Genomic DNA, 12,985 nt, shown 5'->3' on the forward strand with positions numbered 1-12,985 from the left:
TTCCTGCCTTTTTTGTTGCTTTTTATTTTATTTTATTTTTTAATAAAACCCTTTTTTTCCTAGAGTCTAGAAATCACTTATCAATGTGATCACCACTTAACTAAAATAATATCATACTTAAAAGTAGGTGCATATATGAGCCACATAATCAAGATTCAAGATCAGCAAGCCAGTCAAGTTGGTCGGACAGTTGGCTTGATAACCACAAGGTTTCAAGTTCGACTCATCGTGAGAGCTGTCTCTTGCCACCTTCTTGGTTTGAGCAGGGCATACCTTTGGATAGCAGGGCTTTCCCGTAAATCAAAGTCAGTTTATTTGAAGTATGTGAAATTGACTAACACAAATACTGTGAACCCTATGGAAAAGAAGCATTTTGCATTAATGTTCCAATGGTCAACAAGGGTGAATGATGAGAGGCTTCATGTACATGAAGGGATAAAGAATTTTACTTACATTTTCAATTCAAATCCAATGACAGCACATACATTATTATGAATCTAATTTCAATGGGAACATATATTATTGGATATGAGATCAGGTCTTCTGGCAATCTTCCTATAACAATTTCCAATCAAAATATAAAATACAAACCTTTGGTTGCTTGTCATAATGAATGGCGCGGCTTATGCTGGCAATGGCTTGTTCTCCAGAAATGATCTCAGAAGAATAAAAGCTTGTCGCGGGCGATGTAAGGGCACCTCATGGCCTGCTCCAGTTACAGTCACAAGGGTCAACCCTTTGTATATTTGGCTCCATCCACCAACCTATTAGACATAAGAAGAAGAAGATTTAAAAAAAAAAAAAAAAAAAAAAAAAAAAACAGCATGAATCCACAAGACACTGGAAAGCTTTTATGTATGATTTTGAGCCACTATTATAATTTTATTGCATAATGATGTGCTTTTGTCATATCAGATGTAAAGGAAAGAGTGTTATCCAAATAGCAACCTTTCTATAAGAATTAAGACAGGCAGCACTAAACAACAAGAACATGTCAATGAAAATCAATTTTCTAGCTTTCAACTAACCTTCCCATTATCGTACCAAGGGTACCAGTTGGCAACAGTTGGAAGCTTCAATGCATCGATGGAATACCGAGTTGCTGTTACTGGAACCACAGAATCAGTATCCCCACTGCAAAACGAAAAGGTAAAAGAAGGTGATAAATATAGCATGTTAACGGTGTTTGGCGTGTAGTTTGGTGGTAAATTACACCCCTTCTACTCTTCTAGGGGGTTGACTTAGGTTTAAATCCCACAACCCCAATCCTCCATCAAATGTACCCAAAATGAAAGCATGTTAAAGAAGTTCTCAAGAAAAATATTTATGTGTGCATTGCGATTTTGAAATATGACCCATGTTTCTTTATTTAAAGATCAGTCGAGGAATCCCATCATTAGGCTAGAGTTATAATGTGAGAAATAAGTTAAGCACTCCTCTTGATCTGTAGCTCCTTACAGTTTCAACTTCTTCAGAGCCATGATTAGCTACAGCATGCTAAAACAAAACATTATACTTAGAGGTAGAAATTTTTGAAAGAAAATGCCATAGATAGAGATGCATCATTTACTTAAACAATGGCTTACAAGGGTAATGCCTATGGATAGAGATTCAGCAGTTGATAATTTGATATCCTTTGTGATACAAGAAAATTTTTAAGTTTGAACCAAGATCGTCAGTATATACTTTAAAACTTGCATCATTTCTCTGGTGTGATAATCAAAAGAATTGACTTTGTAGTTTGTTACGTGTAATGTAAAAATGTAGAGGCATGTGAATTTTATGGAAAATTTTATTTTGTTGGGCGATCAGTGGACAGTCATTCAAATATTCAACATAGTTAAAGTTATAATATGAACATATCAATCAAATGGTGAATCCCATATCCTCTTTTCTAAATCTTATTCACTATTTCACTTAGAGGTAGAATGTGGATGGTTTTCATGACTCACAATGTGTTACAATTTGATCTTAGAACTTAGAAGTACCAGTAAATGTTGAATAAAGAAAAGTTTTGAATGGTCTAATTATACAATTCATATTAGATTTTTGATATAAAGGATCCGTATATGGTGAAGTAAAGGTAATAACACCATGAAAGGGGAAGCGAAAAGACTAAATCAGCTGAGGTGGTACCTGAATACCCATATCCTGAGACCAGCAGCTATTAGTTCTCGATAAATAGGAAGCATTGATACAGGAGAATCTCCCCAGTAGTTACTAACAACATCACTGCAAAGTAATGAGCTTCCAGTTAGCAAAGGCTAATAACTTATTAATAGGATGCAAAATTTTCATATTCTTTTCACTCACCTGCATGTGGCCCATGGATAGGGAATTCGAGTTACATTAGCATGTAATGCCTTCTGGACTTCTGGTAGGTTAAAGTAAAACTGAGAATACCTCTCTGTGCATGGATCATATGCTCTGGACATCCATGGCTGCCGTTTGAAGAAGATAAGTTCAGTTGCAAATAGAGAAACAAAAGAAACTAGCAACACTAATGAGAAACAAAGACTCAGAAAAGTTATGAGAGGATCTAGAGTCAATACTAAGCATTTATGTACAAGAACTGAAGGCTAGAATGGTGAAACATTCCTCAAACTCCAGTATTTGAGAGTTCTTTAAATGACAATTATGTACCTTAGGTAAATTTGATACACAGTGAGATCAAATTTGAATAACAGAATTGCATAGCGTGCCAAAAATGACAGTTAAGAATTCAAGACTCAACAACTGCTTCAAGCACAGCTACACGCCTAGGTTTCAAGTGGCATTAAAATATAAGCAGTTTCTTTATTTTTTCAGGGAGTAGAGGGGGAAGAAAACTAGTCTACTACAATTCAGCAACTATCAATTTTATTTCCCAAAATTGACAGTCAGAGTATGTGAATTTAGACAGCATATCGGGAGAGTTTGAAGCTTTTGATTCTAATCAATAAGGTTTCAAGAGAAACTACATATTTGCAAAGAGAAATGGGGTAATGCAGGTCAGACAAGAACAAGAAATTACTCACATAATGACCCCTTAAGTTGTGCTGAAGTGCTGAAGTGTTAGCACAGGGGGGAGTGTATATGCTATACGGATCAATATTTCCCTGCTCACGCTCTGCAATACTAAGTGCTCTGATGCAATCACTTGAAGGATGTGTAGATGATTCAGAATCACAAGCTTTGCGAAGATACTTGTATGTAGAATCTGAAATTAAACCATGTGTCCACCAATACTCAAATGTGCCAATGTAGTCATGGTAATCATCTATAACTGCATTCCCCACCTTTAAGAAAAGAAATCAAGGTTAACGAAAAGGGCAGAGTATCAATAATTGATGAAAATAGTTAAAAGATAATTGCACAAATTGAATGAAGCTTGCAAGTGCTTGTTAGGCATACCAAGAAGCCCTTGAAATTAATAACAGGGTTCTTGATTCCCTTGTTTCTTTGGTAGACAATTTGAGATAGCTGTGGGACATAATGCCCTGACAAGATTAACATAAAAGTTAAACCAGATCATTCATAATCATATTATGCTGTAGTGTTGTTGTTATCATTATTTATACTCCAGGTATTATGTGAACAGGGAAATGATGACTACACAGCTACAAAGTGAAAACACGGACCTGCATAACTTTCTCCAGCAATGTAAAAATCTCTATACTTGTATTGAGGAAACCTATCAAACCACTTGACAAGAAATGCATATGTATCTTCAGCTACATTAAAAAAAAAAAAAAAAAAAAAAAAAAAAAAAAAAAAAAAAAAAAAGTTCCAAGTCAAACAAATTAGAGCCAACTCATGGCAAGTGAAGCATTCATACCCAGTATTTCAACAGAAATATCAAAAGAATAAATATATAAATAAACAAAAGTGATTAGCATTACCTGTTCTTTGATCACCTGCAGTATTCAAATCTGAGGTTGTATTTGAGTAAGAGAAACCAACACCAGCTGGAGATTCAAGAAACAGCAAATTTGCCACTGACAAAAGATGTTAAATGAGTTCACATCAGAAAGATATTAAACGGCAATGAGAAAAGCAATAGACAGTAGATGACTTAAAATAACATCAACATACACTTGTTCCAAGAATAAGGATTAAGGTAAAGAGTTTTCCCATCAGAATTGATGTGAAATGGCCCAATCTCTTCAGCAGCCCCATAAGCTACAGAAGAGCATCCAGGTCCTCCATTGAGCCACAAAATGAGTGGTCTTTTCCCAGGGTTTCGACTTGCCGGTGACTCAATGAACCAGTAAAACAGTGCCCTCCCAGCTGTTTCATTCACTGTCACATAACCTGAGTAGTGATTGAATTCAACATTGGCTGGCTGCCCTGGCAAATGTGTTATCCTATCTCTAACTTGATCTGCATTTTTCAAACAATTACAGGCACCCAGAAAAAGAAATGCCCAGCAGAGTGCTGGCAATAGTGAGTGCAGAGGGTGCCTCATTGAAACAATCTCTCAGACAACTAAAACTAAATCAAGCTAAAGTACTAATCTCAATATATTAGGGAATTCTAGGGAATTTATCTGCAGATTATGGCAGTACAGGTACAGCTAATAATATATTTATAATCTTGGATCCAAAAATATTCTTGGATCTAATACTTGCGTCATGCTAAACAAAAGACAAGCATATCAGAAGTGTGGGGATGACTATATAAAGTGAAAGTCACCATCTGGACAAGATGTATACCCGGAGTTAACGATCTCCAAAATGTCTTTGCCACTTCAGGAAAAATTAATATAAACTATTCACATTAATGAGACTAATCACGTTCACATTTGGGTTTAGCAAAACTGGTCAAAAGGGAGTAATTACTTTTCTCATCATCTGTCTTAACATTTACTGCTATTAATGCTCTTCAACTGCTCCCTCTTCAACTGTTCTCTGCATGGAGCACACAGTTATAGTCAAAGTTGAGAATGTTAGTAAAATGTTGATTAAAACGTACAGGCAGGTGAGAGTTAAAAAAAGATTAAGAATTTATGCTTGTTAACTGAAGCATTTGACCGAACAGGTGAGAGGCGCACATGGGGGGTGCGTACTTTCCACATATTGGTATTGGCCGACACAGCAGCATCACCAATTCACATGTAGAGGAGCATATAAAAATACGATCTTTTTCAAGATTTCCGTGCTGTAGCCATTGTAGGAAGATTAAAATAATGCGGAAAGGATTAAGGCTTTAATACACAATGATTAGCTAGTTAGCTTAGTTGGAAAGAAAGTAGATGGCGGAAGCAATACGACGAGAGAACATCAGCAGAAGCATTTGTAAATTGTAATTAATGCTTACCTGCTTGGGTTTGCTGTATTTGTTGACTGAAAGGTATGAAGGCAACAGTTGCCTCTTAACTAATCACGGAAGGCGTGGGGCCTGAATCCGGGCGTCAACAGTTGTGGGTGAAGCTTCTTCGTTTATTTTTGGGGAAAAGTCGAAGGCGCTTATGATTGTTCTTTTTGACAATGCCCATCTTCTGTTTGATGAATTGCTTGACTGTCTTGCATTCATTCATTCTTTAAAAAAACAAATTGAAAAGTAGTAAATACTCCGTAAGTTCTATTGCACAAAAGGCTAAAGCTATCTATTGGCCTTTTCAGGACTATAGTTTCAATTTTAACCAATAAGTTATGACAATTTAGACTTGATAATATTAAAGATACTATCAATTAGCAGAGGCGTTAAGTTAATTGAAAGAGTTGGGTGTTCAAGGGGTTGACGTTGAGATGGATGAACATAGGGTATTCAATGCTTTGTGTTGAAATTAACAAGAACAAGAAACAATAATAATGGCAGAAAGGATAAAGAATGCAAGATTTACGTGGTTCGGCAAAGTGCCTACATCCACGGGAGCGAAACAATTCTCTTATTATTTGTGATGGTGATAGTGGTGACACAACCTATAGGGATACAACCAATATATTTATAGGCATCTAATCCTTATACAATAGGTCTACTCGTTTCACTCCTACTCCTAGTATGAGACAAACACTTATTCCTAATCCATATATGAGACAAACTCAACAATCTCCACATTGGCGAATATGTTCTTTAGGAGAAAAGATAACTCAACAAATCTCCACCTTGACGAATATGCTCTTTAGGAGAAAAGACTTATCTCACCATCTCCACCTTCACATATATGCCCTTTAGGAGAAAAGACTTCTCCACCTTCGCAAATATGTCCTTTAGGAGAAAAAGATAACTCAACAAATCTCCACCTTAGCAAATATGTCCCTTAGGAGAAAAGACTTATCTCACCATCTCCACCTTCACAATTACGCCCCTTAGGAGAAAAAAAAAAAAAAAAACTTATCTCACATATACACATGGGTAGGAACAACCATGTTTATCCCAACTAGCCGGCCATATGCACCACTCAGCATCAAACGTTTTCCAGCATGTACACGAACCGCTTTGTTCCAAGCCATTCGCCCCTCAGCCGTCGACCTGTTATACCGCCGCGACTCATGCTAACTGCCCCGTTCAGCTGACTTCCTGCATCCGGCCCATACCAGGTCCATATCCCCTCCTGGTATCCACGCTGCCCCAACACAACAGCGCCCCTGCAAAGTCACACTAAACCCGTGTGCCTTGCCCAATGCTCCACTAACCAGCAATTACCACTGGCCAGCAACACGCACAACGCAGCATCAAACGTTTCCCAGTGCATGTTCACGAACTTCTTCGTCGTCCCGAGAAGTCCTCCCATACCAGTCATGACTCATGCCAAGCCCGGCCCATACCAGGTCCATGTCTCATGACAAGCCCAACCCATACCAGCCATGACTCATGCCAAGCCCGACCTATACCAGTGCCATACTGGTCCATACTACTATACCAGTGCCATACTGGCCCATACCGATACCAGCCGTGACTCGTGACAAGAGCCCAGCCCATACTAGCTGTGACTCATGACAAGCCCAGCCCATACCGAGCCAATATTGACCCATATCGATACCAGGTCCACGACCCCTCCTGGTATCCGTGCTGCCCAACACTACAGCGCCCCTCCAAAGTCAAGAACAAGAAACAATAATAATGGCAGAAAGGGTAAAGAAGGCAAGATTTACGTGGTTCGGCAAAGTGCCTACATCCACGGGAGCGAAACAATTCTCTTATTATTTGTGATGGTGATAGTGGTGACACAACCTAGAGGGATACAACCAATATATTTATAGGCATCTAATCCTTATACAATAGGTCTACTCGTTTCACTCCTACTCCTAGTATGAGACAAACACTTATTCCTAATCCATATATGAGACAAACTCAACACTTTGCATGGTGGTGTGGGAGAGTCCTGTTTTGACCTTGTTATTGATGATATTAAAGATATTGCAACCTCTATTGTTGATCTGCATTTCTATTTTGTTAAGCGATCAACGTATTAGGTCGCTCATTTGCTTGCCAGGGAGACCGGTTCTTTGTCTGATTGTGTTGTTTGGCTTGATGTTCTTCCTTCTTCCAGTGTGAACACTTTTATTTTCTGATAATGAAAATTAGGCCGGTTGGTTTTCCAAAAAAAAAAAAAAAAATGCATGTGTGCAACTGTGCATATTAGGCATTTAGACATTATGATGTGTAGATATTAAGTATGTTCTTATATTACAGACAATGCATGTTTAATATGCACATATCATAATGTCTAATATGTATACACGCGACTGTGCATATTAAGTATGTCCTTATATTGCACACAAGTAATGCCTAATATGTATACACGCATTTTAAATCTTCAAATTAATATGATCCATAGATCTATTTTTTTTAATGAATGAGATTATTCACATGACTCATGCAGAGTTAGATCTTATAGAAACTTCACTATATATATATATATATATATATATATATATATATATATATATATATATATATATGGTAGAGTTCCAGTGAGAACATGTGCTTAGGTGAGAACGTGAGAACACATCATGTGTATCCATCTAATATTTTTTAATGGTCTAGATTAGATTAAGTGTGTGCGAACGCGCATTAAATGTGTGCAAATTTGATTTAGTGTGTTTGCACACATTTAATGTGCGTTCGCACACACTTAATCTAATCTAGACCATTAAAAAATATTATATGGATGCACATGATGTGTTCTCACGTTCTCACCTAAGCACATATTCTCATATGATCCTAACTATATATATATATATATATATATATATATATATATATATATATATATAATGGTAAGATACTAAAACGATAATTTTCATGTTTCATTGTTTAGCATAGGGTAAATATAGCATAGACATATCCTTTTATTAATTAATTTACACTGATTTATAAACTAATAATTTATAAATAACTAAATAGGTAATGAATGTAATAAATTTTTCTTTATAAATAACTTCACAAATAGAAAAATATTCTCTTGTTTTTTTTCATCCATCGATAACATCCATATGGACCACAATGGGCAAGTATTTTGCATTGAAGGGGGTCGCTTGCACCGGCCCACTGGTCAATCATTATTACATGAACCATAGTCTACATAATTGTATAGATCATAAATAAAAAAATACATTTTTAATATACTATGAGTACATTATTTTATATAGTATATCTTCAGTACAAAAATAATATACTTTTAATATATTAAATATGTACCTAATATTTATGATCCACACAATAATTTGTCGACACCAAGACACAATGGTGTGCAATATTGCGCACGAGCCCTCTTTTTCATATCCGGCTCAGACCATGTGCAGCTGACAAAATATGGTCCTAATTTTTAGGGGACCAATTATATATATATATATATATATATATATATATGTATGTATTCTATTATTTTTATGCTTGATAATTATTTTTTAAAATTTATAGATTGGTCTTAATTGTAATTGAAAATAAAATTTTAAATGAGAATTGATATCGAAATTTTGGTGAATAATTTTGTATTTAAATATGTATGAAAAATTTTACTTTTAAATTAAATTTTGAATTGTTTTTTTTAAATAATAATAATTGATGCATTATATTTTGACGAAATTATTTTATTACATTTTTATTTATCATAGATTACAATAACTTCAAATCCAATGGACTCAATTACTCAGTTATAGAGATTTTATAGAACTTCTAGACTTTTATCTTTATTTTGTAGAGGTCTTTTTAGATCATGTTTCTTATCTTTATAAATAGAGATATGTATTTTTTTGTTTTTTGAATGTTACTAGCTCTATTACATTGTAGTATCTGTTCATATACTTTCTCAACCTACTGAAACACAAAGAGCTAATAATGCCTCCACTGAGGCTCGAACTCACAACCTTCTAAAATAAAAGTCCAACCCGGATACCATTGGACCACATAGTCCTAGTAAATAGAGATATGTATGATTATAGTGAAATTTAAATGTTAAAAAAAAAATTTAAAAAAAAAATCTCTTCCCTATGTTATTGTCACTCTCTATTATTGTTTGCCAGAGTCCATATTTTTATTGGAACGATCATGCATTTTTTTAGTAACTTTTTCTCTAAAAAAATCATGATTTCAAACTAAATTAGTCGTATAACCTCACCAATCTCTCTCTTCTCTCTACCACATAAGAAAACTTTACTGGAAATTTCAAAATTTCATACCAGAGGTGTTGCTCTCAATAAGTCATTAACAATTTAAATAGAAGTACTGCTGCATATACTCTCACATTTAATGATATATATATATATATAGACCCCATGCGGCCATGATAAAATCCAAGCTTGGAATTTTTCTGGTTCTTGTCTTGTTCCCCACATATGATAAAGGAATGGAAACTTGTGGAGGGCAATGCATAAATATATTGGCAATTTGGCACCTCGTTTAATAAAATTATACTATACATTATCAATATCTACTTCTACTTCTACTATATCTACTTCTACTATACTAATAAGAGCCCAAGAGAGTTAGGCCTATAATGGGTAGAAAAAATGGCGGTATCAAATGAATGGCTCAGATTACTTTAATTTTTATTTTTTCAAATAATTAGATTAAATGAATAGCTAAGATTACTCCAATTTTAATTTTTTTTATAGAGTTTTTCCTAAATACCCACATGGTGTTATTGAATCTGTTAATAATTTTAATTTCTCCGTTAGTTCTCCGTTTAGGCCACTCGCAGAATTTTAATTTCACTGTTATCTGGCCTTTAAAATTTTTTGCCTCCCCTACGATTCCTCCTCTCCTGCGAGCAAGAGCCAACGACGACGACGGAGACTCCTCCTGCTCTGCCACAGCCGCCAACGAGGGCTCCGCCTCCCTTGCGCCTCCGGTCACTTCCAAATTCGAGGTATGTGTTTGAATTTCTTGTTGGATATTTGTGTGTCTCAATTTCTGCTCTTCACCATCTTTCGAGGCAACAATCCAAACCTCATCTTTTAGGTTATATTCGGTTTAATCAATTAGGTTTACTTACCCTTCGTAATGGTCTTGGGTTTTCCATTTAGATTCAATTTTGTCAATGGTCATCTTTTTTACTTGAAGTTAGTTCAGTATTTTAACTAGAGTAGAATATATGTTAACTTGGAATGAGTTTTTCAGTGAAACAAGATTCAACTTTGTATATCTTGAGTTGGAACAAGCTTAAGGAATCTCCATTGCTAGAGGAAGTTGTTAAATTTTTTTTTTTTGGACTTCCATATATTTCCTGTAATAATTAATATACTTGACTTTTTCTGGTGGGAATACTAATTCTGTAGGTACTATGATCTTAAGTTTGGCACTGAAGGTCTGAATCCGTGAAGGGATCTATGTATTGAGGTAATCTTTTTTACCTATACAAATTCAGTGATTTCTTGTTGAAGTTAGTTCAGAATTTTAACTAGAGTAGGATATGATAGAATAGAATGAGTAGAATTGAACAAATAAAGATTAGGGAATACAATAGAATTGAACTATCCTTTGAGTAAGCCGTACAAGAGCAATTGTTGAGGCAAACTTGCTCACATTCTTGAAGGTTCATACTGCTATTGAACCATGAAAATTGAGTATCTGGCAATTTAATACCAGAGTACTTCACGAATCCATCCGAGGATGTATTTTGACATTTTAGGGGTGTCCTCTGAACACACCCTCCAGAAAAATCTGTCCTGCCCCATGCTCCTGGATGTCTAGGCGATAATTTATCCAAGCAAATCTTCTGGTTTGATTGTAATTTTAGTGGACATGGGTTATGATTGCATATGCAGAATCGGATGGTAATTGCCACAATATTTGGTAATTATAGTTAATATAATTATTGAAACTGAGAAATATAAGATTTCTTCCCTAGAAAAATTTGTGACAATTTTATTAAATTATAATTAATAAAATATGAAATATAATTAAAGAAATGAAAGTATAAAATTAATGAAACATGAATATTTATAATTTTTTCTAAAAATATACATACACTTATGCACTATAATAATCATACAATATTTAAATGCTAATTTTTAAATTTCTAAATGTAATTTTTTAATTATAATTATATCAATATAAATTATAATTAATGAAATTATATTATAGAATTTTTCTATATACATATTAATAAACATTATGTGTATATACAATGTATTATACAATCATATAAGAAAATGCGTTCGATATATATATATATATATATATATATATATATATATGTTTTTCTATTGATTTCTAAGTACAATTCTCTTAGTTAGTATTCATATATTTAGAATTAGGGAAAATGGCACTTTTTCCCCCTAAATTATATACTTATAGCCATTTTTCCCCCTCAATTATTTAGGTAAGCACATTAGCCCCCTCAATTTTTCTAAAAGTGGTGATTCCCCCCCCCCCCCCCCCCCCGATATATTAAATTAACATTTCTACCCTTAAAGTAAACATTTTATTTATTTTACTTCTCCAACAAATTATCGCGTATACGTAGGGATGACCACGGTTCAGATCAAACTAAACCGGACACTATAGCAATTGAATTAAAAGTTTCCGGTTATGATTCAGATCTAGAACCTAATATTGGATTTCAATTTATTAAAATTATGAATAAAAAAATTGGATCTTGAACCGTGAATCGGCGGTTCTGGATCCGGTTCGCAATTTTGAACCGTCTTTATTTTAAAATTTTATTTTTTATTTTAAATAGTCTAAATTCAACAATAAATATATTTTATTTTTTCAGTTCGGTACATGAATCGTCCGTTCCGGTTCGCGATTTTAATAAACTCTAAATATCGAGTTTCAATTCTAAATTGTAATTGGAATATTTCAGTTTGGTTGCTATAGTGTTTGTTTGGTTTGAACCAAATTATTGTCATAATTTGTTGGAGAAGGAAAATAAATGAAATATTTATTTTAAATATTTATTTTAAGGGTAAATATGTCCATTTAACATTTCAGGGGGAAAAACAGCCACTTGAATAATTCAGGGGGAGAAAGTGCTATAAGTATATAACTTAGGGGGAAGAAGTGTCATTTTCCCTTAGAATTATAATATATATGAAATACAATTAGGAATAAATCATCTTAATTATGTGTACAATATCATTTCTGTTTATAATAATTAAAGAAAAAATAAATATGTGAACCAATGATTTCAAAATGAGATTAATATACAGTTTCAAATAAATATAACATGATTAGACGATTTACTTTACTTAGTTTTAATCTTCTTAATGAAATGACTTTTCTTTATTCGTTTTTTGATGGAATACTAAGGGAGTGTTTGGATTGTTGGTAAATCTATAGTATAATTAAGGAATAAGGTTCAAATTGGCCACTGAACGTAACCTGAAAATGCAATTAGGCCACCGAACGAAAAAAAGTGCAATTAGGCCATTGAACACTCAAAAAATGTGCAATTAGGCCACTGAACTCTCCAAACGTATGCAATTTTACCGGATAGCAGGTTACCATCAATTTTAGCAGGTTACCTGCTTACGTGGCAGCTTAGTTGGCATTTTTAATAATTTTTAAATAATTTTTAATAATTAATTTTAATAATAAATTTTATAAAAAATTG

At 34.1% G+C, this 12,985-nt stretch overlaps 1 protein-coding gene across 1 annotated transcript; it reads right to left on the minus strand.

The window, feature by feature from the left end:
- Positions 1-344: 344 nt before the first annotated feature.
- On the minus strand, positions 345-4,751 carry LOC109192402 (serine carboxypeptidase-like 27). Its single transcript, XM_019343025.1, has 9 exons — positions 4,075-4,751; positions 3,882-3,977; positions 3,621-3,713; positions 3,394-3,479; positions 3,018-3,278; positions 2,314-2,441; positions 2,137-2,232; positions 1,029-1,134; positions 345-764 (listed from the first exon to the last, which is right to left on the minus strand). Exons 1-9 carry the CDS (start codon positions 4,445-4,447, stop codon positions 624-626), a joined length of 1,380 nt encoding a protein of 459 aa, XP_019198570.1. The 5' UTR covers positions 4,448-4,751; the 3' UTR covers positions 345-623.
- Between the last annotated feature and the right edge of the window lie 8,234 nt (positions 4,752-12,985).

This window comes from Ipomoea nil, unplaced genomic scaffold (assembly GCF_001879475.1).
Source record: "Ipomoea nil cultivar Tokyo-kokei standard unplaced genomic scaffold, Asagao_1.1 scaffold1770, whole genome shotgun sequence".
NCBI lineage: Eukaryota > Viridiplantae > Streptophyta > Magnoliopsida > Solanales > Convolvulaceae > Ipomoea > Ipomoea nil.

Excerpts from the sequence above, each read along its gene's own strand:
- LOC109192402 (XM_019343025.1), bottom strand. The coding sequence starts at position 4,447 with ATGAGGCACCCTCTGCACTCACTATTGCCAGCACTCTGCTGGGCATTT. Across the intron at positions 3,978-4,074 it reads TCCTTATTCTTGGAACAAGT|TGGCAAATTTGCTGTTTCTT; the intron begins GTATGTTGATGT and ends ATCTTTTGTCAG. Across the intron at positions 765-1,028 it reads CTTGGTACGATAATGGGAAG|GTTGGTGGATGGAGCCAAAT; the intron begins GTTAGTTGAAAG and ends TATGTCTAATAG.